Below are 27841 nucleotides of genomic sequence, written 5' to 3' on the forward strand. Positions count from 1 at the left end.
AGAAGAATAAAGCACATCACGTTTTTTCATATCCTAAGTGGTGCTTCGGAGTTTAGGAAAAATTTATGTTTCAAGTAGAGCAAGTTGATGAGCAATATTTAAAAGGTATTTTAAAAGGGATTTTTCTGCTTAACTTTGGATTAAGCAAAAACTGCTATTTACTGCTAGAAATACTTTTAATATGTATTTGTATTTTTTTCTGCATTGGTAAGTAAAATACACCAAAAAATTTTGCCCTTGGTAATTGAGATTATTTTAGCAGTTTCGGTCTTTTTGATCCTTAATAGATGAAGGATCTAAAACATACTATAAATATTAAGTTCCTTTTTAAAAAATTCCTTAAAAAAAAAAAACATTTTCCATGATTCACCTCTTTCTCCTAAAAGGGAAAAGCAGCAAAAATAAAACCCTATTTAATATTTTTTTTTTACACTTACTCATTTTCAAGAGACAAAGCGTGAGCAGGGGAGGGGAAGAGAGAGAGGGAGACAGAATCTGAAGTAGGTTCCAGGCTCTGAGCTGTCAGCACAGAGCCTGATGCGGGGCTCGAACCCACAGATCGTGAGATCATGACCTGAGCCCAAGTCGGATGCTGAACCGACTGAGCCACCCAGATGCCCCTAAATAAAACCCTATTGAAACCAAGACTCAATAAGCAGTGGTCCTTCTTGGTTTAAACATGTAAATTAATTGACTCTAAAAGACATGTCTATTATCTCTGTACTTGAGCTCTGAGTCAAACATTAAAAAAAAAGTCGAAAAAAAGATGCAACTTCAATGTGGCATCAGATTGTAACAGTAACCATTCAACCAAATGACCCTTTTTTTTAAGGGGAGAGTTGAAGCGGGAAGAAGAATGGATGGTGGCAAGATCGGGGGGGAAAGGACTACATCTCCATCGGCCCACTCCATTCTTCCCCTCAGAATGTTGATCAGTGGTGTGGCTTCACTAATGTCTCCAGGCTTGAAGCCCTTCTCAGCTCAAACAAGTGTCCCCCAACCTCTGCAGACATTAAATCTAGAAACCCCACAGATACGGTCTTAACAGACATGAAGAGAAACAGAGGCAATGTAATATGACAATGTCGAATTTGCAAATCCTACTGCTCCCCTAGGCTATAAGGCCTCATTGACATCCAGACTCCTCAGACCTTTGTGAATGACAGGGTTTTCTGATGAGTTTAGACAGGTAAACAACAAAACCAAGTGCACTGAATCATGGAGCCATACCTATACACTGTCATGTACCATCACTGAATCATATAATTACAGAAAATTAAGTTTTTGAAGTATTTAAGTAGTATTTTCCCCTGAGTCAGACTATTTACTTTTTGGTTTACAGACTCATGTAACTAATTTCAAACCGCATAAACCCTTCTGCAAATGGAGGACAGTTAAATGTAGCCAGAGAATTAAGTTCATGTACAAATAATAAGTGATAAGCTTGAAGGGTTTATTTTTGCGGGAAAGACCAATTTTGGTCTTTTTCTGGAAGTACAGATTTTTGGCATGTCTTTAACAACTTAATCCTTTCATTTTTCTTTCTTTTTCATGCATTTAATAAATAATTGACACTGGATAAAAGCAAGCCGAAGGGCCAACTTTCAGAATTTATACTAAAGCCTATAAAAAATAGTAATGATGGCCAAGGAGAACCATTTTTCTAGGGTTGATACACAGGAGATCAGTTCTAGTGCTAAATAATAAGGCAGACTGTAAAACAGGAAGAAAGATATGATAAAGCAGAAAGAACAAAATACTGAGAGTCCAGAAATGTGGGCATAAGGCCTAGTTCTGTCGCTGATTCCTTGTGACATTGAGTGCCTTATTTCTTGAGAACAAATGCTGCTGGAGAGTTTATTCTTCTGCTAAAGTTTACTGTTAAAAACACCAAAAAAACACAAAAAACTCAAGATGCTTGAATACATTTTATTGGCTGGTTTGAATAGCAGTTTTAATAGCAAAAATGTGTTTACATTATTATAGCTTATGACCCATCTTTTTTAGTACAAACTTAGATCATAGAAGTCTTAGCATTTTAAATTCCTCACCTCTGTGACATATACAGTAGGAAGTCCCAGATACTGTTGTCTGGCTGATTCTTGCAGAGATAATGTGTAAGTACATTGGTTGAGTGCAACCTTCTTAACCACCTTGGATGGGATCTGTTTAATCATGAGACAGTATTATATAGAGACATAATTTTGAAAATGAAAGAACTGAATCTCACTTCTGTCCTCTAAAAATACCTTTGCTCTCAAGTTACAGTAAACTTAAAACTTTATTACAAATTATACAGACCACTAAGTTTTCATTTCCACACCTTAACAATTCCATCTCTAGAAGCAGTTACAATGAAGCCCTGTGTTGTCTGGAAGGTGGCGATGTCCGTGATGATATCGTGGTGTCCCACAGGCAGAGACTCTGGGCCCCTCCGAGGGGTGTCATCGCTTGGTCCCATCTTCTGCTTATTCTGAATCTCCTGTTTCATGGTTAAAAGGAGAAAGCCAGAAGTTAAAAGCCTGTACCACACTGTACCTGTTATGAATATTGTTCTTCTGAGACAGGTGGTGGTTGTCTTTAAAGCTAAAACTTCCTGTGAGGTAGTCCTCCCTTCACAAAGACAAGGAGTAAAGAGAGTCCAAATGAACTTGTTTCCCATGAGTAGTGGCTTACAAAGAGGCCAATCCAATTTCTTTTGCCACCATCAAAAGAAAAAAGAGACAGTATATAATAGAGCAGTGGATGTAAATATGTATCTGTCATAGAGGAAGCTTTCATTCATTTACTGAGCACCTTCTAGGACCCAGGCACTTTCAGGTATGTTACCTCCTTTGAAGTTTTTACCCAACTCAAGAACACAAGATTTGGAGTTCCAACAGCCAGGTCTGAATCCCCAGCTTTGCTGCCTACTACCTGGATGATCTCAGCCAAGTTACTTCATGGTGCTGAACTTTCTAATAAAGGTACTTCCTTATAAATTGTTGTAAGGACTGAGCAAGCGTATAAAGTGCTTGCTTCGAGCTAGGTACTTATGTGTGTGCCCTTTATATGTTTATTTACCTTAATAAAAGTTAATTTAAAAATCACAGAAAAGCCCAAAGAAAATAAATGTTCTTCTTAAATACTGCCACTCTTGGCCAAAGTCATTTGTGTGCCTATAGAAATTGAGAGAAAACAAGACTGCTTGTACCTGGACGACTTCAGTGCCTTCAATTATTTTCCTAGAGTAGGACACAGACGAGGAACTAGTACCTCCGGCAACAATGTAGGACCGCTCTGGATAAGCCAAGTCCCAAAACCTAGGGAAGAGGAAGTAAGTGCTGATAATCTCAGGACGGGGGGAGGAAGTAATGGTCATTAGCTTACATTCATCAATGCATAACTTATTTTCTTTTGCCTTAGGAAAAGAGATTTTCCTAGCATAGACTAAAATGAGGTATTAACAGCTATCTGTGCAAGATATGGAGGATGTTAAACATGACAACATTGCAAGTATCTAGAATAAGCACCCTAGTATTAACCACAGTATCCATCCACATTTTATTATCCTTCTCCTTTTAAAGGATACCTAACTATGTACACTTATCAGATACTGTACCTTACTTTCATGTCTGAGCCAGCCGTTAGTAGGATGGGATTTCCATCTGCAGGACTACAATAGATACCATGGACACTGTGAGGAACAGGCTTAAAAGAAAGAAACAGGAATCAAATTAAAGATAGCAGTGTATTCCATAGATGGTGTCATTTCTAGTAACAAGTCGAGTGGCTGCTGGGCACCTGGTTAACTGAAGAAATGAGAGACCATTTATGCATATCTTCTGTAAGTGCATTGGCTTTATATCATTCTGAATAAAGAGGCAAAACCTGTTCAGCCTCTGAAAACTGCCTATTTGGGAGAAGGACTCCAACCAAAGGAGAAATGAACCTCTCCCACCTTTTGTCCCAGTGAAGCACCCATGGTGGTAGCATGACAGTTAAAAGTGTATGTGAGATGGTCATGTTCCAGTTAACCCAGGTTTTTACCGGGCTTCCACAGACACATCACAAACCTCCTGGTACTAGCAACCAAAACACCCAGACATTGGAAAGCCTCGATATAATTTAAAACACAACCCAAAAGCCCAACAGATACCAGGTTTGGTAGAGTGTCTGAAAATGCTTGTAATGTGGGAAATTCGATTGGCCTAATGAAAACCGGAGACAAACCTGTGACTCAGAGAGTGGTGGTGCATTGCAGGCCCAGAGCATGAATCTTCTGTCGCCAGTCTCCATGTCCCACATGGACACCTCATTGTTGCCCTGCACGGCTAAGGGAAGCACAGGCCAGAACGGTTACTCACACCACAAGCCCGCTCTGAGAGCTTTCACATCTTGGTAGATAATCCAACTCAGCCTGTGCCTATTTCCATTTTTTCTCATCCTGCAAAAAATGCTCACTACGACTACTTTTAAATAATACTGTGACCCTGTCACCAGACTGGAGTGCAAAAAAGATGTTCTTTAATAAACTACTAATAAATATTTACTGGCATACAGCACAGTGAAAAGAATTGTGGGGTAGAAAGGTGAATCGTAAAGATTCTACCCTCAAGAAACCTACAGTCTAGAAGCAGAGGAAAAATGTATAGACAATGAAAGCAAAAACAACTGCAAAATTCCACCTGAACTCAAGGAAAGGAAAAGATCCCATCCAGTGGGTAAGCATCAGTGTCACTCGTGGAGAGGTTTCCTCTGGGACTGAAAGAAAAGTAAAGCTGAGCAGATACGAGTGGCATACAGGTAAGTCATTTCAGGCAGAAAGAATGTTTTGTTTTTGCTCATTCCAATTTCTGGGCATCTGGGAAAATGAGTAATCAGTGTGACTGAAGCAAATCCATGACAGGGAGGAGTGGGAAATGAAGGCAGGGGAAGATTATAGAAAAAGGCAAGAGCAAGCCTGAGAAAGACATTATTTTGAGCAGGGTGAGTGATAATACCTCAGGCTTCATTCCTTCATTAATATTTACTGAAGCAAAAATACTTACTATGAGCTAGTCGCTGGCCTACATGCTGAGGAAAATGAGGCAAACAATGGAAAAAGTACCGTTTTATAGAACTTACATTCTAATGGGGGCAATAAACCAAGAAAGTGCAAGCCCTGCATCAGGAATGTGTCTAGTTCGAGGAGAAAGCCCGAAAGCCCATGTGGCTGGGGCCGACTGGGCCTGGGGGAGGAGGGAAAGGCCCGTAGGGCTGGCACGTTCCACTCCCCGCTGCCAGGCTGACCCGTGTGTGCCACATGGACAGGCTCCTTTGCCCTCGGGCTTCTACATGGGTTTAGCCTGTGGTAAACTAACAGCCCCTAAAATAAGTACGTCCTCATCTCTGGAGACTGTGAATGTTAACGTTATACGGTAAAGTGACATTGCAGAGATGACTAAGGGCCTTGAGATGGGATTTTCCTGGATTATCCAGGGGAGCCCTGCATACAATCACAGTGTCGTAAGAAGGAGGCAGGCTTGACAGCAGAAGGCAACAGGACAATGGAGCACGGTGCTACAGTGGTGGCTCTGAAGATGGAAGAAGGGGCCACAAGCCAAGGCAAGCAGCTCCAGAAGCAGGAAAAGAAAGGGAATGGACTCTCCCCTGGGTCCTGCAGAGGTAATGTGACCCTGCTGCCAACTTGGACTCGGCTTAGCAAAACTCATTTCAAACTTCTGGCCTCTGGAACGGTTGTAGAACAAATGTGTATTGTTTTAAGCTACCAACTTTGTGGTAATTTATTACACATAAGAACAAAATGGTCGTAGGAAACAAATACAGGCCTATGGAAGCCCCAGCAGGAGACCAAAGGGATAGATAGATGCATGTCCCAGCTCAGGCTGGTTGTGTCGCTCCCATCAAAATCCCTGCTCCTCTCAAGGTGGCCTTCTCTATTCATCTTCTTTCCAAACTCCAACATCAAAATCCCTGCTCCTCTCACGGTGGCCTTCTCTATTCATCTACTTTCCAAACTCCAGTAACCATCCCCTCCCCTCCTGCTGGTACTAGCCCTATTTCATTGTGCTTTTATGATGTCCCTACACCCACACATTCATCAACAGTTCCTCTGAAGATAAATCCTCAACTCATCCTACGCTGGGTATGCCATCTGATTCCTGCTGGAACCCTGACCGATAAAGAAGGTCAGAGAGGTAGCAGGGGCAGATCCCCATGAGGAGTCTGGCTGTAACCTGGAATGGGAAGGTACTGAGTAGCAGAAAGAACAGTCTTGAAGAAGTAAGGATTAAAGCAGGGAGTTACAAGGATACTGCATTAATAGGGACAAGAGGTTATGGTGGCTGGGATGAGAGAGACTGTGATGGAAACAGCAAAAAGTGGTCAGATTCTGAACATTTTAAGTAGCTATAAAAATCTGAAGAAACGTGGTATTTAAAGCATGGGACGAGATCAGTGTAGAAGGGTTAAGGACCAAAGACTGAGCCCTAAGGCGGGTGAGGTAGGGCACGACTTAAAAGTCGGAAGGAAGATAAGGTGGAATCTAAGTGATGTCCCTGAAATCAGGTAAGGGAACTATTTCAGAAAGAGGAAACTATCAACTGACCAATGAGTCAGGTAAGAGGCGAGCAGAGTAATGGCCACCAACAGCAGCAGTATATGAGTTGGACTACGTGTATGAGAAGGGACCGGGGAGAGCCTGCATGCAAGACGACCAAGGAGAAGGCGTAAGCATAACGAGCTACTATTTATCAAGCACTACATGTGTGCCAGACTGTGTGCTTCACATGTTTTATCTCCAGTTCTTACTAGGAGAATGCCTGGTAAGGACAGGGAAGGGAAGCTGGCAAGAAACACATCAACAAGAATTGGCAACAGACAAGGATGAGTCAAGGTTTCTAACTTAGATTTCTAGGAAGGTGGTGGCAAAATATTAACAAAAATATGGGAGAAAGAAAACAAATGAGAGGGGAAACAGTGGCAGACAGTAGGTGACGGTGGTGATTAATAAGGTCATTTTTGGGCGCCTGGGTGGCGCAGTCAGTTAAGCGTCCGACTTCAGCCAGGTCACGATCTCGCGGTCTGTGAGTTCGAGCCCCGCGTCAGGCTCTGGGCTGATGGCTCAGAGCCTGGAGCCTGTTTCCGATTCTGTGTCTCCCTCTCTCTCTGCCCCTCGCCCGTTCGTGCTCTGTCTCTCTCTGTCCCAAAAATGAATAAACGTTGAAAAAAAAAAAAAATAAGGTCATTTTTAAAGATAATAAGAAATGACAGTGAGATAGCAGTGGTGGGAACTTCCATAATCAGAACAAAACAGAATCAAGCATTTGGTTCATACATAACATTAAAACTCTGAGAACATGAGTCGTCGCAGCAGGGTATTATGTACTTTCTTTAAAAATCCCCCAACACCTCAAAGCCAGCCCTCTCCATTTTACCTGCAATCACCCAGGACTGATACAGAGGGTGCATTGAGAGGCGTCTGATTCGAGCCCTGAAGGGGTGACAGTGGCTGGAAATTGGCAACTGGAACCTCATGTCCCAGCAAGCCATGGTACCACTGCTTGTACCTTAAAGGAAAAAAAAAGTCAAAAAGATTACCGTCTAATGCTTAAAGTACATCAAGCTGCATTTATACAAACAACAAATAGCATTAGCTTTGTGTGAATGTATTTTATTCATTCTTCCCATCTATCTGTCAAGCTATCTCCCTGGTGTCAAACAGCACTTCCTAGTTGTTAAATACAGATATGAAGTGCTCATCACAATGCTACTAAACGTAAGCTGAAAATGAATGATTATTACACTGGTATTAATTGCCAAAGGCACGCACAAAAAAACCAAAGGTCTAGAGAATACATAAACTGAATTTGATAGGTCAAAACGTGCAGAATGCCTTAAATCACTGAAGATGTTTTACTGGCATTCAGTGACCACTTAACCAACCCCACAGTGGCTGCAGCTCTGTAGCTGTCATCACATTTCAATCATTTCCCCGTGCCCTTGTCTCCAAAACATTCTGGAACCAGGTATGGGTATCCAATCACAGCAGACACTGGGGTGGTCAGTACCTGCACATCTGCCCATGACCAACCCCACAGAGAAGCCCCCCCATCCCAAAAGAATAATGCCAACGCTGACACTCAACAGCTGCTCCCGACAGAGGCACACAGCGTCGTCTTGGACTGGTCTCCAATTCTAGCAGAGATACTGGGATCAGAAAAAGACGCAGGACGACAGGGTCCCTCGGTGACCCTGCCCCACTCCAGGACAATGGCTCCAACAGCCACAGGTTGTGTTGGCTCAAAGCTGATCAGGGTACCTGAGAGCCATCATTGCCATTTACTAATTTGCACAGTTTCATATCTACTTTTGTGGGTCTGGCGTCACATCCTCCTGCACCTGTGCAGTTTACTCACACAAAAGGCAAACACAATGTATTCCATATATACTATATATAAAGAAGGAGAGGGCATATACTTAACAATGTCCTAATGTCATTCAGGGAATCTAGAAACCAAAATTCAAGGACAACAGATTATAATTCTTCAGAAAGAGTGCCAAGTGGGAGAAAATAAGATGTGATACATTTTCAAGGGGCAGGTTCAAAGCCCTATGGGGGCAAAACGTGAAACTAAAACAGAGAAAAGCAGTCAGCAAGATCACATGGTACACCTTCACCTCCGAGAAAAGGAGGGCAAAGAGGAATAATAAAGCAAAAAACCAGTGCTTAGCTCTTCTCCAGTACCAGGCCCCGTGATGGATGCTTTTACCTCATTAAATCCTCAAAGCAGCCCTTGAACGGATTAGCCCCATTTGAAGATGAGGCTCCTGAAACTCAGAGTTGTGCGGCTTGCCTGGGGTTACTGCAATTTGAAACCGAGTCTGACCGAACTCAAATGCTCTCGTGCATGAACCAAGCCTGCTGCTTCCCTGGCAGGATAACAGAATGCCAGCAAATCTGATCACTATAATGATTATAAAGTAAAGAGGCTCATTTAAGAACAGAGAAAAAGGAAATGTGCATGCGTTGAGATACTGCTATCACTCTTTCAAATCTGATTTTTAATGAAAAAAAATTAAATTTCAAGAGATTATAACATAATAATCATTCAAAAAAGGAGATGGGAAAAAATTACCAGTGCGGAAAAAGGAAAAAACTTTCACAAGAAGGCAATTCCAGACCTTAGTGGCATTCACAACCCAGTCAGTGACTTCAAAGTCAGCTCACCAATGCAGAGCCAACACTGGTGGATGTCCACAGCAAAGGAAGTGATGAGGCCTGACTTCAGATCGTGCTTCAGAGTCCATGCATTGCTTGAAGACCGGAGGTCCCAACCAACGAGAGAGCCATTCACAGTGGCATAGGCCAGAACAGACTGTGCCCCAGAGTTGAAGTGATGCATATCCACGACACAGCCATCATCCTTCTGGTCTAGCATTCTAAAGAAATACACAAAGCAAAAGGCAAAAACTTTTCCAGTCACTGAAAACATAACACCGGCCTCCATTTAAGATGAATTTATTCTAAGCATAGTCAAGAAATAACTCTGATCCATCAAGCCAATGATGCCTGAGGTATTTTTTAATGTATATTTTTGAGACAGAGAACATGAGCAGGGCAGGGGCAGAGAGAATGGGAGACACAGAATCCAAAGTGGGCTCCAGGCCCTGAGCTGTCAGCACAAGGCCCGATGCGGAGCTCGAACTCACGGACTGTGAGATCATGACCTGAGCCCAGATCGGACACTCAAACGACTGAGCCACCCAGGCGCCCCGAGGCATTTTTAAAAATAACTTCGGACTTACAGAAGAGTTGCAAAAATAGTACAGAAAATTCCTCTGTATCCTTCACCCATTTTCCCCTCGCGTTAACACCTTACATAACCACAGAACATTTATCAAAACTAAGAAATTAATCTTAGTACAATACTAGTAAAATACAGAACATATTCAGATTTTTATTAGTTTCCACTTGTGCCCTTTTACTGTTCTGGGATCCAAAACAAGATACCACATGGCATTGAGTTGTCATGTCTTTTTCAATCTGACCTTCAGTCTTTATCTTTCATGATTCTGATATTTTTGAAGACTATAGGTTTTATAGAATGTCCCTCCATTTGAGTTTGCCTCATGTGTTCTCACAAACAGACTCAGTTTACACCTTATTGGGAAGAAGACCATGAAATAACATCCTTCTCAGTGCACGTATGAGCAAGTACCTGATATTAATTAGTTAATTAATAGTACCTTGATCATTTCACTAAGGTACTATCTGCCAGGATTCTCCACCGTAGAATTATTTTCCATCTATAACTACTCAATCTTTAAAAAAAATACTTCTGAGACAGTGTAAAAATCCTGTTTCTGCTTAAAATTTTGTCCACACATTTTAGGGTCCATTGATAGACCATATCTATGGTGTTCTAATGGTGACTATGTCCCTCATTCCTTCCATACTTATTGATTTGAATTTTTCTATAAAGAACTGTCACTTCTTTCCCATTATTTATTTACTTATTTATTATCAGTATGGGCTCATACACATTTATTTTATCCTGTGAGCTGTAACCCAATATTATTGTTATCTGTTTTGTTGCTCAAGTTGTTCCAACTCTGGCCACGGGAAACTCTCTCAGGTTGGTCCCAATGCCCTTTCAATGTGCTTTTTTGAACCAATTCCTAACTTTCTGGCAGCACAAGATTCATCCTGCGTATTCACTGCCCCAGCCCTGGGCAACCAGTTCTGCAAGGAACCCTGGTTCCTTTTATGGAAAAATAGTATTTAAAAACCAAGGTCTTCGTGCTAAGTGCTCATTGCTATGGGGACGTGTCCCTGCTCCAGTCTCTTAATATGTATACTATACCTCATACCAACATGCATATGTGTACTTCTATATCTTTTTATGTGTATGTGTACATATGTATACAAACACACACACACACATGCATATACATATATCCTGAGTTCATACTCACACTGAATCCAGATTGATATCTATCCAGCACCAGAGTTCATTCTAGCCATCTCCCTTTTCTTATTTATAACCTTAGTATACAACTAAGTAGGTTTGGAATTGATAAAACACACTCCTGTGAAAGCCAACTAGAACACAGTGTCTGAGTTCAGTTCCTTCGGTCATTAGCCTTGCAGTATCCAACTGAACCACTTTTTCCAAAGATATTAGGTTGGCTCCTTTATTGCCCACAGTCTTCACTGTGACTATAGGATTCATCTGTATACAATGAGATTGATTTATCATAGACAGCATTCTACCTTTCCTCCTATATCGGGTTGATTTTTTTTTTTTTATAATTTACATAGAATAAAATTCACTCTTTGTGATACAGAGTTCTGTGCATAATGACAAATGCATAGCCATGTACCTTCTACCACAGAACCACAGAGAACAAGTCCACAGGCCAAAAATTATCTTGTGCAGGCCCCTTTGTAGTCAGCTCCTACCCCATTCCCAACCTGTGACTACTACTAATCTCATTTCTTCCCTATAATTTTATGGTTTCCAGAATATCACAAAAAGTTGGAAACATACAAAAAATAGCCTTTTGGGTCTGACTTCTTTCATTAGCAAAAAGGATTTAGGATGCATTGGTTGTTGCATGATTCCATAATTTATTCCTTTCATTACTGATAATATCAAATTCCTTTTTATTTTTTTTTTTATGTACTGATCCATTATATGGGTGTATCTATTTTTTCAAGCTGAGGCATTTTTAAGCTAAAAAGAATATAATAAACACACTGGCCAGGCTCCCTGATCGGTACATATCAGGCTTTTGCAGCATACACAATTTTAGTTTTATCTCTTGGATCGGGAGTCAGCAAACATTTTCTGGAATGAGCCAAACAGTAAATATTTTAGGCTTCGCAAGTCACATATCTCTACTGCATATTCATTTTTTTTTTACAATCTTTTGAAAATGCAAAAAGTATTCTTAGCTATGGGCCATACTGCAGGCTACAGTTTGCTGACCTCTGTGTCTTAGATAAACAACTTAAACATTCTAATACTGACAATACTTCCCCTGGAGGGATGATGAAAAGTCCAAATGCCAAATAAAATGTGAAAAGGTGCTATAAATCCTAATTATTAAAAGCCATGACAACAGATCTGACTGAATGAAGCAAACCGAAGGGGGAAAAAAAAAAAGATTCATGGCTAGGCTTCTTTGGAGCAACTGCTGCCAGGCAGACTGAAATCTAAACATTCTGGCACAGTCTCCCAATCTGTGTCGGCCATGTTTGCTTAGGGTTAAGACAGTAACATTCACAGTGAAAAGTGCTGTCGGCTGAGTGGCACCTGTGGAAGGAGTGCGCATGTCTGTGTGTGTCCTGCCAGCACAGTCATCACACAACACAATCTGCCAACAGCTCTTTGTTAATTTACATGGATCTCAATAGGTACACTGCTGTCCAGCCATCCTCTGCTGAAACAATTTTAAAGAAAACTGGCAGGTGGTTGTTTGTTAAAGACAATATATAATATGTCCTAGACGAAAGCTGCCCACATCTGTTCGGTGAATGTGTTAAAAATAATACACATTTTTAAGTGCAAAGGCAAAACAAAATTATAAGCAAACAATAAAACAATAAAGTCCTAGATGATCCAACGTACATCCTTTTCTTCTTCAGCTACCCAATGGCCATACCTTACAATCCACTTACCTGTAAGAACCCGCTCATTCTGCTTTCTTCCTGTGAGATCCACCCCCTCTGCCTGCCACGCCCTTCTCAACCACCCTGCTTTGGCTGGCTAACTCACATCTGGTCTCACCTCCTCCAGGCCTTGTTCCCTACCCCTGCAAGCTGGCTCCAGCTGTCCCTGTAACACTGGCACATGATCACACTGCAAGTAAAATCATCTGTTAACTGTTCTGTTTCTTCCATTATTAGACTGTAGCGTCTTAAAGAGCATAACATATCTTATTTGTATTTGTAATCCTTAGTGTGTAGCACCTACTCATCAGTTGAAAATCTATTCTGCTTTATCTTTAAAATCTCTTACCTTGTATGTGTTTAATCTGTGGGCAACTACAATTTGTAAGAAGTGAGGAAATTCTTAAGTAAAACCAGCCAGTATTTTGTTTTCAAATGATAAGCAAGTCATCTGACTAAAAGCAGCACTCCATTTCCCATCAACATCAGACAATTTAATGCCAAGTAAAGATGCTGACAACGTTTGCGTTTTCTTTGATGAAGAACATTCACATTCTAAAAATCAGCCAGCCAGACTTGTGCTTTTCATAGTTGAAACAGAAGATGTAGCCAATAATTAGGTTATTCAAACAGATTCCAGCCTGGGATGAGCCGCAAGTTCAAAGTTGCCTTCTGACCTTCTGACAGAAAGTAAGATATGCAGACACCATTTTCTGAAATTAACTACATGTGACAGATTTGGGCTGGAAACACAGTTTTATTTATTTCATGTGCTTTAAAAAAAAGGTAGTACTATCTAATAGGTCCTCAGTTGATCCAAACTACACTGGCAAGGTAGGGTTAAATTACCCTAGTGCACTAAATGCAGTTTAAAAAAACACAAAAGATCGATACCTGCTTTGCAGAGGTTGAATCTTAGGAGACTTTGGCAGCTTAGAAGCCTCAATTGCAAGAAGCTGGACGGCACCATTGTCAGACGCAATGGCTAAGTAGTGGGACCCCTGGCAGAATGTAAGTGTCTTGACACGTCCTCCAATTCGGCTATATGTAAGAATAGATCTGCACAAAAGAAAACAGATTACATTTCTGCAAGGGCCACAAGAGCATTTATTAATGCTGATATTAAATAAATATCCACATGGCTATCAGCCAACGAAAGTACTACTTTGAGGTCTGTTTCACCTCCTTGCTCTCATAACTGAAGAATCCCTCTCAAAAACACTGGCACAAAATCATCTTTTCTTCTCATATTTTTAAATGGCCATCCCCACACACTTCCCTCCTATCACATAAGGCCCGCCCATCCTCCTCTCACTCTGGAGCTCCCATACTTGACTGTCCTCATCTAGTTCTCCTGCCACTCTTGCAATACCTTAAACCCTGTTCTTGCACCCTTCAGTAATTCTGTAATTCCTAGGATGCAGCCTGACACAGCAGGAAATGGCTTTGGGATCAAAGACCTGAATTCCTCTACTTACTACCCATATGACTTGGTCAAGCCACTTCCCTGCTCTGTGTCTCAGTTTACTCATCCACAAAACAGGACTGCCCTATCTTTTCTACTTGGAACACAGTGAAGCTCAAATAATATATAAATCATAAAACACTCATAAATGTAAAATACTGTAATATTCAGTTTCTCCCACACACGTGCTGACCTCTCAAGCTGTCTACTCTCCTTTCTCAAATTCACTGCCAAACTTCTTGAATACATCATTTACACAGGGTGTTTCCCACTATCACCAATTCCTTCCTTCAGTACCTCAGTACCCGCTTCATAAGGCGCATATACCTACCTCTAAGGGGCCATACTCCTAAAAGATCACAAGCCCCTAATTCATCAAATGTATTCATCTCTGTCTTTTCTGTTTATTTCATTTTATAATACAAGCTAATACATATTACAAAAAAATTATTAAAATACAGAAAAGAGGCACCTGGGTGGCTCCGTCAGTAAAGCGTCCAACTCTTGGTTTCGGTGCAGGTCATGATCTCACGATTCATGAGATCGAGCCCCACATCAGGCTCTGTGCTGACATTGCGGAGCCTGCTTAGGATTCTTTCTCCATTTCTCTGCCCCTTCCCCACACTTTTCTTTCTCTCTCTCAAAATAAATTTTTTTTTAAATACAAAAAAGAATACAGAAAAGTAAAAACATTTATAATTCTACCACTCAGAGAGAGGCACTACTAACCTTTTGTTATATATCCTTTTAAAGGGTTTTTTTCTATGCATACAATATATTCATATTTGCTTCTTAAATATGGAATATGTTGTATTTTTTTATTAATTAATCTCTAGTTCACTTTTTCTTATTCACAGCTTTGTTGTGAGAAAATACCATAAAGTATAGTATTCAAAAGGAAATAATTCAGTGATTTTCAATATATTAACAGAATTCTGCAGATGATCAGTATCTAATTCTGCAACATTTTCATCATTCCAAATCCACGTCACACCCATCAGCATTCACTCCTCATTTTCCTCTCCCACCAGCCCCTGGAAACAAATTTGCTTAAATTTGCTATGGGTTTGCCTATTCTGGAGATTCCATATGAATGTAATCCTATATTACATGGCCTTTCGTATCTGGCTTCTTTCACTTAACATAGTGTTTTCAAGGTTCACCCATTCCTTTTTACAGCCAACTATTATTCCGTTGTATGGAATACCACATTTTGTGTATCCATTATCTGCTGATGAACATTTGTGTTGTTTGTGCCTTTTACCTACTATGAATAATGCTGCTATAAACATTTCCACATAAATGTCTGGACATACTTCTCAAACATAGTGCCTACAGGACCCCAACCGGTATGGTAGATGAGTAAAGAGAGCCAAGGACTAGCTGGGAGAGAAAAAAATTCCAGCATTACTCAGTCTCTTGCATTTGCTTGCTTGCTTGCTCTCTCTCCCTCTTTTTTGATACTGAGATATAATTTACCTATCATAAAATTCACTCTTTTAAGACTGACAGTATAGTCACTAAGTTTTATAACTGTTACCATTATCTAATCCCCAAAAAACCCCATACGTATCAGCAGTCATTCCCCATCCTCTATACCCCAGCTCCTGGCAACTGTAAACCATCCGTGACTTACAATTTTTTTACTTGTGTGATGGTGTGAAAGCAACAGGCATTCAGTTGAAACCATACTTCAAACTTTGAATTTGATCTTTTTCTTGCTAGTGACATGCAGTAAGATTTTCTCATGATGCTGACCAGTGGCAGGAAAGCCACAACTCCCAGGCTGCCAGGTGACCATGAGGATAAAAAAACCAATATACTCGGGCACCTGGGTGGCTCAGTCAGTTGAGCATCTGGCTCTTGATTTCAGCTCAGCTCATGGTCTCATGGTTCATGGGATCGAGCCCTGCATTGGGCTCTGCGATGATGACACTAATCCTGCTTGGGATTCTCTCTCTCCTCTCTCTCTGCCCCTCTCCACCTCAAAATAAACAAACATTAAAAAAGACCTGATACACTTACAACCATTATGAACCCCTACAACCGTTCTGTTGGTCTTTCAGTATTCAATAAATTACATGAGATTATTCAACACAGTATTATCAAATAGGCTTTATGTTAAAATGATTTTGCCTAACTGCAGGCTAATGTAAGTGTTCTAATTCTAAGCACATTTAAGGTATGCGAGGCTATGATGTTTGGCAGGTTAGGTATATTGAATGCATTTTTGACTTACGATATTTTCAAGTTATGATGGCTTTATCAGAACATGACCCCATCATAAACTGAGGAAGGTCTGTACTAATCTTTCTGTCTCTGTGGATTTGCCTAAATTTGCCAAAATTTCATTTAAGTCAAATCATACAATACGCTCGCTAACCTGTGGATCAGGCTTCTTTCCCTTAGCATAATGTTTTTGCAAGGTTATCCATGTTGTGGCATGTGCCAGCATTTCATTCCTCTTTATGGCTAAATAATACTCCATTGTATGGATACGCCACATTTGTTTATCTATTCAACAGCTTATAGACATTGTGGCTTGCAATTTTTGGCCATTATGTATAATGCTGCTGCAAACATGTATGTTCAAATTTTCATGTTAACAAGTGTTTTCAACTGTCTTGGGTTTATGCCTACGAGTGGAATTGAGGGGTCATTAGGTAACTCTATGTTTAACATTTGAGGAACTGTCAAACTGATTTCCACAGTTACCTCACCATTTTACATTCCTACCAAAATGTATGAAGGTACCAATTTCTCCACATCCTCTCTAGCACTTGTTATTGTCTTTGATTATAGCCCTTCTAGAGGGTGTGAAGTGGCATCTCACTGTGGTTCTGCTTTGCATTTCCCTAGTGACTAATCATGTGGAGCAGCTTTCTGTATACATATGGGTCCTATTTGGAGAAACATCTATTTGAATCCTTTATTTTTTAATTGTCCTTTTATTGTTGAGTTAAAAGAGTTCTTTGTATATTCTCTGTAATTATATTTACAAGTATTTCTCTCATTCTGTGGTTTGTCTTTTACTTTCTTGACAGTGTCCTTTGAAGCACAAATGTTTGTAATTTTGATGAAGTCTCTTTTTTTTTTTATTTTGGTCACTTGTGCTTTTGAAGTCATTTTTTAGAAACTCCTGCCTAATCGAAGGTCATGAATAGTTACATGCATATATTTTACAGGTTAGCTCTTATATTTAGGTCTATGATCCCTTTTGAAAAATTCACGGAAATTCATCCTTTTGCATATGGATAACCAGAACCATTCGTTCATGCTATTCTTTCCTCCATAGAACTGTCCTGGCATCCTTGACAAAAAACAATGATCATAAATGTATTTTTGCAGGTCAGTTCTGTTCCACTGATTTTTATATTTACCTTTATGTAATACTATCCTGACTAATGTAGCTTTGTAGCAAATCTCCAAGTCTGAGTTTTCCAACTTGGTTCTTTCAAGAGTATTTTGGCTATTTAAATCATCTGCATCACTTTATGAATTTTAGAATCAGGGTGTCAATTTCTGCAAAAAGTAAAAAAAAAAAAAGACAACTGAAAATTTCACAGGGATTGCATTGAATCTGTAGATCAATTTGGGGAGGATTGCTATCTTAATGTTAAGTATCCCATTATTCCATTAAATGAACATAGGCTGTCTTTCCATTTATTTAGATCTTCTATAATTTCTTTCAGTGATGTTTTATGGTCTTCAGTATACTATAGTTTTCAGTACCTTTTTGATAAATTTATTCCCATTCTTTTTGATGCTATTGTAAATGGAATTCTTTTCTTAATTTCACCTTTGGATCAATCATTGTTAGCACAAAGAAATGCAGTTGGTTTTTGTATATACAAATACAGCATCATCTTGTATTTTGCAACTTTGCTGAACTCATTTGTTCTATTAAGTTTTTCTTTTTATTGCTTAAGATGATCTATAAACAAGATTATGCTGTCCGCAAATCCAGATAGTTTTACTTTTTCCTTTCCAATCTGTATGCCTTTCATTTCTTTTCCTTATCTAATTGCTCTAAAAGCTCCAGTATGGTGCTGGATGGAAGTGGCAAGAACAGACATCCTTATTTGGTTCCTCATCTTAAGGAGAAAGCTTTCAGTCTTTCACCATTAAGTGTGATGTCAGCTGTGGTCATCTATAACTAGTTTGTTGAATTGTTTTTAATCATAAAAGGGGGTTAGATTTTGTCAAATGCTTTCTGTTAAGATGATCGACATCTGCATCCTTTGTTCTATTAATAGGATATATTCCTAAATTGATTTTTGTAGGTTGCACAAGGCTTGCAGTCTTGGGATACACTGAACTTAGTCATGTTATATAATCATTTTAATATGCTGGATTCAGTTTACTAGTATTTAGTTTAGCATTTTTATGCTTCTATTAACTATGGGTCTTGGTCTGTTGTTTTCTTGTGACGTAATTGCCTGGTTATGGCATGAGGATAGTACTGGCCTTATCGAATGAGTTAGCAAATGTTCCCTCATCTGTTTTTTGGAAGAGTTTTTGAAAGATGGGTGTTATTTCATTAAGTGTTTGGTAGAATTCACTATGAAACTGTATCCTCCTGGGCTTTTCTTTGTGGGAATTTTTTTTTTAAATAACTAAATATTTTATTATAGGTCTATTCAGATTTTCTATTTATTTTTTTTAACTTGTTTTATTTATTTATTTTTTAAATTTACATCCAAATTAGTTAGCATATAGTGCAACAATGATTTCAGGAGTAGATTCCTTAGTGCCCCTTACCCATTTAGTCCATCTCCCCTCCCACAGCCCCTCCAGTAACTCTCAGTTTGTTCTCCATATTTATGAGTCTCTTCTGTTTTGTCTCCCTCCCTGTTTTATATTATTTGTGTTTCCCTTCCCTTATGTTCATCTGTTTTGTCTCTTAAAGTCCTCATATGAGTGAAGTCATATGATTTTTGTCTTTCTCTGACTGACTCATTTCACTTAGCGTAATACCCTCCAGTTCCACCCATGTTGTTGCAGATTGCAGATGGCAAGATTTCATTATTTTTGATTACTAATACTTCATTTTATATATATATAAATATATATATAAATATATATATAAATATATATATAAATATATATGTGTGTGTGTATACACACACACACCACATCTTTATCCATTCATCGTTGATGGACACTTGGGCTCTTTCCATACTTTGGCTATTGTTGATAGTGCTGCTATAAACGTGGGGGTGCATATGTCCCTGTGAAACAGCACACCTGTATCCCTCGGATAAATGCCTAGTAGTGCAATTGCTGGGTCGTAGGGTAGTTCTATTTTAGTTTTTTGAGGAACTTCCATACTGTTTTCCAGAGTGGCTGCACCAGCTTGCATTCCCACAGATTTTCTATTTCTTATTTCTTAAGTCATTTTTGGCAGCTTGTGTCTCTCTAGGAATTTATCCATTTCATCTAGGTTATCGAATTTGTTGACATACAATTGTTCACAGTATCCCATTCATAATTCCTTTTATTGTCACATCAGTAGTAATGTCTCCTCTTTCATTCCTAATTTTAGTAATTTGAGTCCTCTCTCTTTTTTATATTAGTTACTGTAGAAGAAGTTAGTTTTCATCTTTCCAAAGAACCTTTGCTTTTGTTGATTTTTCTCCTTCATTCTTCTATTTTCTATTTATTTCCTCTTTAGTATTTCCTTCCTTCTACTTGTTTTGGGTTTCCTTTGCTCTTTTAACTGGTTTCCTAAGGTTAAGGCTAACTTATTGATTTGAGATCTTTCTTCTTTTGTGGGTTCCTGGGTGGCTCAGTCAGTTAAGCATCCAACTCTTGATTTTGGCTCATGTCATGATCTCATGGTTCATGGGATCAAGCCCCGTACAGTGCTCCACACTGATGGCATGGATACTGATTGGGATTCTCTCTCTCCCTCTCTCTCTCTCTCTCTCTCTCTCTCTGCTTCTCCCCAAAGCTTGTGCACTCTTGCACTCTCTCAAAATAAACTATTAAAAAAAAAATCTTTCTTTTTACATATAGATTTTACAGCTATAAATTTCTCTCTGAACACTCCTTTAGCTGCATTCCATAAGTTTTGAATGTTGTATTTTCATCTTCATTCAAAGTATTCTCTAACTTTCTTTTGAATCACTGGTTATTTAGTCATATGGTGTTTAATCTCCACATATTTGTCAATTTCTCAAATTCCTTTCTGTTACTGGTATCTAGTTTCATCCCTCTGTGGTTAAAGAACATATATGTTGGTATGTTTCTATCCTTTTAAATCACTGAGACTTGTTTTACGGCCTCATATATGGCTTGATCTGGAAAGTGTTCCACATGGACTTGAAAAGAATTTGTATTCTGCTACTGCTGGGTAGAGTATTCTATTAAAATCTGTTAGATCTGATTAGTTTATGTTGTTGATCAAGTCTTCTATTTTCTTTGCTGATCTTATACCTACTTGTTCTATCTGTCTATATCTATCTATATTGAAAGCAGAGTACTAAAGTCTCAACTATTGTGGAATTATCTTACTTTTCCCTTCAATTCTGTCAGCTTTTGCTTCATTTGGGGGATCCATTATCAGGTGCATGTGTTTGCAATTGTTTTGTTTTCCTGATGCACTAACCCTTTTACCATAATAAAATGTCCTTGTTTATCTATAGTAGCAATTTTTGTCTAAGGTTTATTTTTTCCAATATTAATATTGCTGTTCCAGCCCTCTTTTAGGTACTGTTTGTATGGTACACCCTCTTTAGTCCTTTTAATTTCAACTAATTCGTGTGTTTGGATCTAAAGTATAGCTCTTGTACATGGGTCATAGCAACATTTTTCTAGATATGTCTCCTGAAGCAAGGGAAACAAAAGCAAAAATAAATTATGGGGACTACATTAAAAAGAAAAAAAAGAAAAAAAAAAAAAAAAGCACCTGCACAGCAAAGGAAACAATCAACAAAACTAAAAGGCAACCTCAGGAATGGGAAAAGATATTTTAAAATGACATATCCAATAAAGGGTTAGTATCCAAAATATATAAAGAACTTACACAACTCAACATACAAAAAAAACAAATAATGGGCAGAAGACATGAATAGACATTTTACCAAAGAAGATATACAGATGGCCAACAGACACATGAAAAGATGCTCAACATCACTCATCACCAGGGAAATACAAATCAAAACCACTAGGAGATACCACCTCACACCAGTCAGAATGCCTAAAATCAAAAACAAAAGAAACATCAAGTGTTGGTGAAGATGTGGAAAAAAAGGAACCCACATACACTGTTGGTGAGAATACAAACTGGTGCAGCCACTGTGAAAAACAGTATGGAGGTCTCTCAAAAAATTAAAAATAGAACTACGCCTATGGTCCAGGAATTGCGCTACTGGGTATTTATCCAAAGAATATGAAAATACTAATACAAAAAGATATATGCAGCCCCATTTTTACTGTAGCATTATTTATAATAGCGAAAATATAGAAGCAGCCCTAGTGTCCATTGATAGATGAATGGATAAAGATGTGGCAAATATACACAATGGAAATACTACTCAATTCAAAGAATAAACTCTTCCAGAGAAAGACAATTACCGTACGATTTCATTCATATCTGCAACTTAAGAAACAAAATAAAAAAAGGAGACAAACCAAAAACAGATTCTTAACTATAGAGAACTGATGGTTACAAGAGGGGAGGTGGGTAGAGAGATGGGTGAAATATGCTGAAGGGGATTAAAGTACACGTAGAATGAGCACTAAAATAATGTATAAAACTGTTGAATCACTGTAGTGTACAGCTAAAACTGATATAACACTGTATGTTAACCATACTGGAATTAAAATGCTTTAAAATGAAAAAATAGGGGCGCCTGGGTGGCACAGTCGGTTAAGCGTCCGACTTCAGCCAGGTCACGATCTCGCGGTCCATGAGTTCGAGCCCCGCGTCGGGCTCTGGGCTGATGGCTCAGAGCCTGGAGCCTGTTTCCGATTCTGTGTCTCCCTCTCTCTCTGCCCCTCCCCTGTTCATGCTCTGTCTCTCTCTGTCCCAAAAATAAATAAACGTTGAAAAAAAAATTAAAAAAAATAAATAAAATGAAAAAATAAATAAAAATAAAGTGTGTCTCTTGTAGACAGCACATAGTCATTTCAGGTTTTTTTCATACTTTCTGCCAAATCTGCCTTTTGATTACATTTATATGATTGTGAATAAGGCAGGATTTATGTCTGACATTTTGCTATTTGTTTTCTGTCTTACAGGTTTTGCTGTTATTCTTGTTGTATTCCTCCATTACTGCTATCTTGTGTGTTAAAAATATATTTTCTAGTATACCGTTTTAATTCCTTCCCTTGTTTCTTATATAACATGTTTTTGACAAGTTTTTTTCCCAGTGGTTTCCCTGGGAAATACATGTGACATCTAAAGATGATCAGATTAATACTAATTTCATTAATATATAATAACTTTGCTCTAATATCTCTCTGTTCCCCCCTCCCTCTTCTGTACTATTATTGTCACACAAACTCTGTACATACCACAAGCCCATAAACACAGTTTTATTATTATTTATGTGGTCATCTTTCAAATGAGACAGCAGGTTAAAAAAGAGTTATAAAAATAATTTGTACTTGTATATTTATTTATAAATAGTATTTACTGTTATCAATGTTCTTTATTTCTTCATGTGGATTCAAATTACTGTCTTATGCCCTTTTCTTTCAGCATAAAAAACACCTTTTAGTATTTCATTTAGGGAATAGCTCCTAGAAGTAAGTTCCCTATTTTTATTTACCTTGGAATGTCTTAATTTGTCCTTTGTTTTTGAAGTGCAATTTTGCTGGATATAGAATTATCAGCTGACAGTCTTCTTCTTTCAACACTTTCAATATGTCATCCCACTGACTTCCAGTCTCCATCATTTCTGATGAAATGTCAGCTGTTAATCTTATTGAGGGTCCCTCATATGTGATAAGTCAGTTTTCTCTCACTGCTTTCAAGATGCTTTCAATAGTATACTTATCATGTGTCTAATATGGCTCTCTTTCATTTTCATCACACTTGGAGTTCACTGACCTTCTTAACTGTGTAGATTAATGTTTTCCACCAAATCTGGGGAATGCTTAGCCATGTGTCTTCAAATATTCTTTCTGCTCCTTTTTCTCTCTCCTTGCCTTCTAGGACCCCTCGTATGTCTATGTTGGCATTCTGCAGGCCTCTGGGGCTCTGTTCATTTTTCCTTATTCTTTTTTAGATCCTCTGATTGGATCATGTCAACTGATCTATCCTCTAGTCCCTGATTTTTTTTCTTGCCAGTTGAAATCTGTTCATCCTCTCATGTGACTTGAACTTCATTTATTTCCTTATTTTAGTTATACTTTTCAACTCCAGAATTTCTATTGATCACTTCTATCTTCTCATTGATATGTATATTTGGTGAGATATTTCTCTTACTTTGAATTCTTTAGACACAGTTTAATTCTTTGAACATATTTTTAATAGCTAATTTAAAATCTTTGTCTAACAAGTCTGATATCTAAGATTACTGAGAAATAGTTTCCACTGACTGTGTTTTCCTGTGTATAGACCATACTTTCCTGTTTCTTTTCCTGACTTGCAATTTTTTGTTCAAAACTAGATATTTGGGGTGCCTAGGTGGCTCAGTCGGTGAAGTCAGACTCGTGATTTCTGCTCAGGTCATGATCTCACGGTTCCTGGGTTTGAGCCCCACACTGGGTTCTGGGCTGACAGTGCAGAGCCTGCTTGGATTCTCTCTCTCCTTCTCTCTCTGCCTTTCCCCTGCTTGTGAAGGTGTGCACTCTCTCTCTCTCAAAATAAATAAACATTAAAAAAAAACTAGATAATCTAATTGACATATAAACTTTGGAAATAATATTCCAAAGTTATTTATTTAGTGACTTTCCTGGACTAATTCTATAAAGTCTGTATCTTTTTCAAGTGTAGCCACTAAAGTCTTTGTTGGGTTAACTTAGTGGTCAGCTAATGACTGGACAGACATTTCCCTTCATGCCTTAAAACAGTAAGTGTTCTAGCCTTTGCTGAGGCTCTCTGTGTTTGTGCACACCTTCCACAAAGAGGGTTACAACTCTGCCTTATCCTTCGTTTCCTGCTTGTACGGAGTCTCAAGGTCAGCTAGAGGCGAGAACTCAGGGGCTTCTCAGTTCTTTCTTGGGCATGTGAACAACCCTACACATGCATGTGGGTATGAACTTTTCAAAGGCCCCTACAGACATCTCATTCCCTAATTCTTCCTTTTAAGTTTTTTGTTGGCCCCTTACAACTGGTAATGCCACCTCGGGCCACTGCAGTGTTAAACAAATTGCATTGATAATTTCAACAAATGTGCTGTGGGCATAGTTTTTCTCAAAGAACAAGATGAGCCCAGTGAAATAAAGACAGACCCTAAGAATGGAGCTTCCAACAAGCTGGCAGAAAGGTCAAAGAGTGACAATTCCCTAGAGAGGGGGCTTTTAGCCATTATGACCCCTCCAAGCACAACGAAGCTTCTGGTTTTCATGGCTACCATAGTTGTTGAACTGTGAATTTCAAAATTACTGCAAAGCTTGATAAAGGGTTGGGCGGCTATTAGTTTTCAAAGCTACTGCACTGCTTGGTAAAAGGGGATAAAATAGGGAACACATGGCTCAGTGTTCTGAGAATCAGCTGATTTTCGTGAATAACACTCTTCAGACTATTGCAGGACCTTTAATTTCTAGAGCTCTGGAAATGTTGATTTTGACAGTATCTACCAGTGTTCTATTTTTATGAAGGAACAGATTTTTAGAAATCCTTACTTTGTCATTCCAAAAACAGAAACCCTACATGGGTTCTTAAACCTACTTCTTAAACATATTTTCTCACATGATATATCAATATATTTCATCAAAAAATTCATTTCCACATCAGTTTTGTTTTTGCACCATCATTTATTTATCCAATTTAACCCCTACTGCTGAACCTCTAGTTTGTTTCTAATTTTTCTTTTTTTACTGTTATAAAGAAAGCCAATCTGAACAGCCTTAAAACTAAATCTCTGAATTCATTCTTAGTTATTTTCTTAGGATATGGACATCATAAAGCCTTGAAATATATATATTGTCAAAAGCCCTCCATGGATGATGGATATATCAACTGCATTCCACCAAAGGGCACTCACTATATGAAAATGCCCAATCGTGCCAGTTGGTTTTATTACATTTCAGAGTCGCCTCTAAGTTCCTTTCTTAAAACTTTCTTCTAGGGGTGCCTGGGTGGCTCGGTCAGTTGAGCGTTCAACTTTGGCTCAGGTCATGATCTCAAGGTCTGTGAGCTCGAGCCCTGTTGTCGGGCTCTGTGCTGACAGCTCAGAGCCTGGAGCCTGCTTCGGATTCTGTGTCTCCCTCTCCCTCTGCCCCTCCCCCACTCATGCTCGCTCGCTCTCTCTCTCTCTCTCTCTCTCTCTCTCTCAGAAATAAACATTAAAAAAAAAAAAACAACTTTCTTCTATTGCAGTTTGATGTAACTTGATTGGCTTCTTCTCTCTCCTTTTCTGACCATTCTCTTCCTGTCTCTGAAATTCGACTGGCAAAGATTAAGGCCTCTGGCATCCTCAGGGCTTTTATAGGCCTTTATGCTCCCTTTTCTTCAGAGTAGCCATACCACTCAAACACTTCAACCTCCGAACACTATCAGTGACTCTATATGTTACCCTAACACTGATAACTTCCTTGCACACCTCTCATATTGTATCAACTTTTCATTAAGACAGAACTCCACTGAGATGTTTTATCATCACATTCAACAAGTACCAAATTCTTCAACCTCCCCCAAAATTGAGAAGTTAAATGAGCCAAAAATAGGGTAGTACAAGAAGGATATGGAAAATAGTTTCGAATACTATAAAGGATTAAGTTTTTTAAAAATCTATGTGAAAGGTTAAAAACAACAAATTTCACAAACTAGTCCCCAAGGGACACACCAAAAGAGCCTAGATCCAGGTGACCTAAATCACCATTCATAATTCAGTGAGAAAGTCAGGACTGGGAAGTGGGTGGTCAGCCAACATAATGCATAGGGGAAAAACCTCAGAATGTACTAGTAACATTTCCTAAAAAAAAAAAAAAAAAAAAAAAAAAAACAAAAAAAAAAAAACTTTTCCTAAGAAAAAAGAGGTTTGTTTCTCTTTCCCAGCCACCAGCTGTTCCCCACTTGGATCTGACAATAATAATGGCCTGCCTCTTCCCTAATCCAGTTCATGAAGGCATGTGATGAGGGCAACACATTCTGTTCCCTTCCCTTCCTCCCCACCCTGGAATGAAGCACCCCCAAGCCAAGGCCTACTACACTCCACAAATAAGACAGCAGGTGTTACAGCAAAGCAAGAGAGCAGCTGCATTCAGAGGAAATCCAATCTCTAATTATCATACTTCCCAAAGACTATACAGTCAGCTAAACTGCCACATTTTCGGGGGTACCACTTTCTGAAATGTGACACTTGGATACTACTCCCTAAAATATGACACTGGAATACAGAAGGCATGGCTCAGTAATAAAAATCACTTGGGAATTAACAAATGAGACTTTTGCAAAGTTAACCAATGATTCCAATTTCTTACTTGAGAGGTTTACACATGTCAAATGAACTTCCCCTCCTCATAAAATGGGCAATGAGGGACACCTGGATGGCTCAGTTGGTTGGGCATCTGACTTCAGCTCAGGTCATGACCTCATGGTCCGTGAGTTTGAGTCCCGCATCAGGCTTTGTGCTGACAGCTCAGAACCTGGAGCCTGTTTCAGATTCTGTGTCTCCCTCTCTTTCTCTGCCCCTCCCCGGCTCATGCTCTGTCTCTCTCAAAAATAAATAAACATTAAAAAAAAATATTTTTTAAAGGGGGGCAATGAATTCAACTGATGATGATATAACAAAGATCATTTGAAAAATAATTATCAGAAGAGATATTTAACATACTAACAAAAATGCTAATAATGGTGGAAAAAATTTTTTTTAAATGATTGTAGGCAGGGGGAAGGCAGGGGTTTTCCACAAAGGACATTCTGGTATGATGGCTACATGCCATGAGACTGGTTTAAGTTGCAGAGTGTATGTTTTTATTGGAACTCATGAAATGGTTCACTTGAGATCTGTGTATTTCATAGCATATGAATTTATGGCAAACAAAAAAAAGAACTATAAACACAGACTGAACTCTAGCTAACGATATATAAATTGAAGTGTTTAGAGGAAGTGTACCAATATCTGCAAATTATTCTGAAACACATTTTAAAAAGATGAATTGAGAGGAGGATGGATAATTACATGACAACAAATATAGTAAAATTACAGAATCTGTGAGGCAAGAATATGAATGTTCTCTGTGAAACTTTTTAACCTTTCTTACAGGTTTGAAATTTCATAATAAAATGTTGACAAAAAATTGCTAAATGGAACCTGGGTTCTGGGATTCTGTTATTGGTTTTTGATTTACGTTCCGACCAATGCAATGCCAAGAAAGAATGAACATGAAAAACAATTAAGCATAGAGTAAAAATGCAGAGCTCTTTTAAAAAAATAAACACCACAAAACTGTATCACATTGTTCAGTAAAGAAACAACTTTTGGGGTGTCTGGGTGGCTCAGCTGGTTGAGTGTCGACTCTGGATTTTGGCTCAGGTCATGATCTCATGGTTCCTGAGACAGAGCCCCCTGTGCTGACAGCGCAGAGCCTGCTTGGGATTC

At 38.9% G+C, this 27841-nt stretch overlaps 1 protein-coding gene across 1 annotated transcript in view; it reads right to left on the reverse strand.

Moving 5' to 3' along the window:
- Positions 1-1909: 1909 nt before the first annotated feature.
- The window catches only part of PIK3R4 (phosphoinositide-3-kinase regulatory subunit 4), a 75475-nt gene continuing 49543 nt past the window's right edge, over positions 1910-27841 (reverse strand). Inside the window, exons 14-20 of the mRNA XM_047098851.1 lie at positions 13553-13717; positions 9212-9423; positions 7419-7550; positions 4213-4313; positions 3602-3690; positions 3194-3302; positions 1910-2482 (exon numbers count right to left, since the gene is read on the reverse strand). Coding sequence (XP_046954807.1) covers positions 2312-2482; positions 3194-3302; positions 3602-3690; positions 4213-4313; positions 7419-7550; positions 9212-9423; positions 13553-13717 — 979 coding nt within the window. The 3' untranslated portion in view covers positions 1910-2311. The remainder of the gene's footprint in view (positions 2483-3193; positions 3303-3601; positions 3691-4212; positions 4314-7418; positions 7551-9211; positions 9424-13552; positions 13718-27841) is intronic.

Source organism: Lynx rufus, unplaced genomic scaffold (genome assembly GCF_022079265.1).
Source record: "Lynx rufus isolate CCGP_SWC_20201006 ecotype Redwood Valley unplaced genomic scaffold, mLynRuf1.p SCAF_5, whole genome shotgun sequence".
NCBI classification, from domain to species: Eukaryota; Metazoa; Chordata; class Mammalia; order Carnivora; family Felidae; genus Lynx; species Lynx rufus.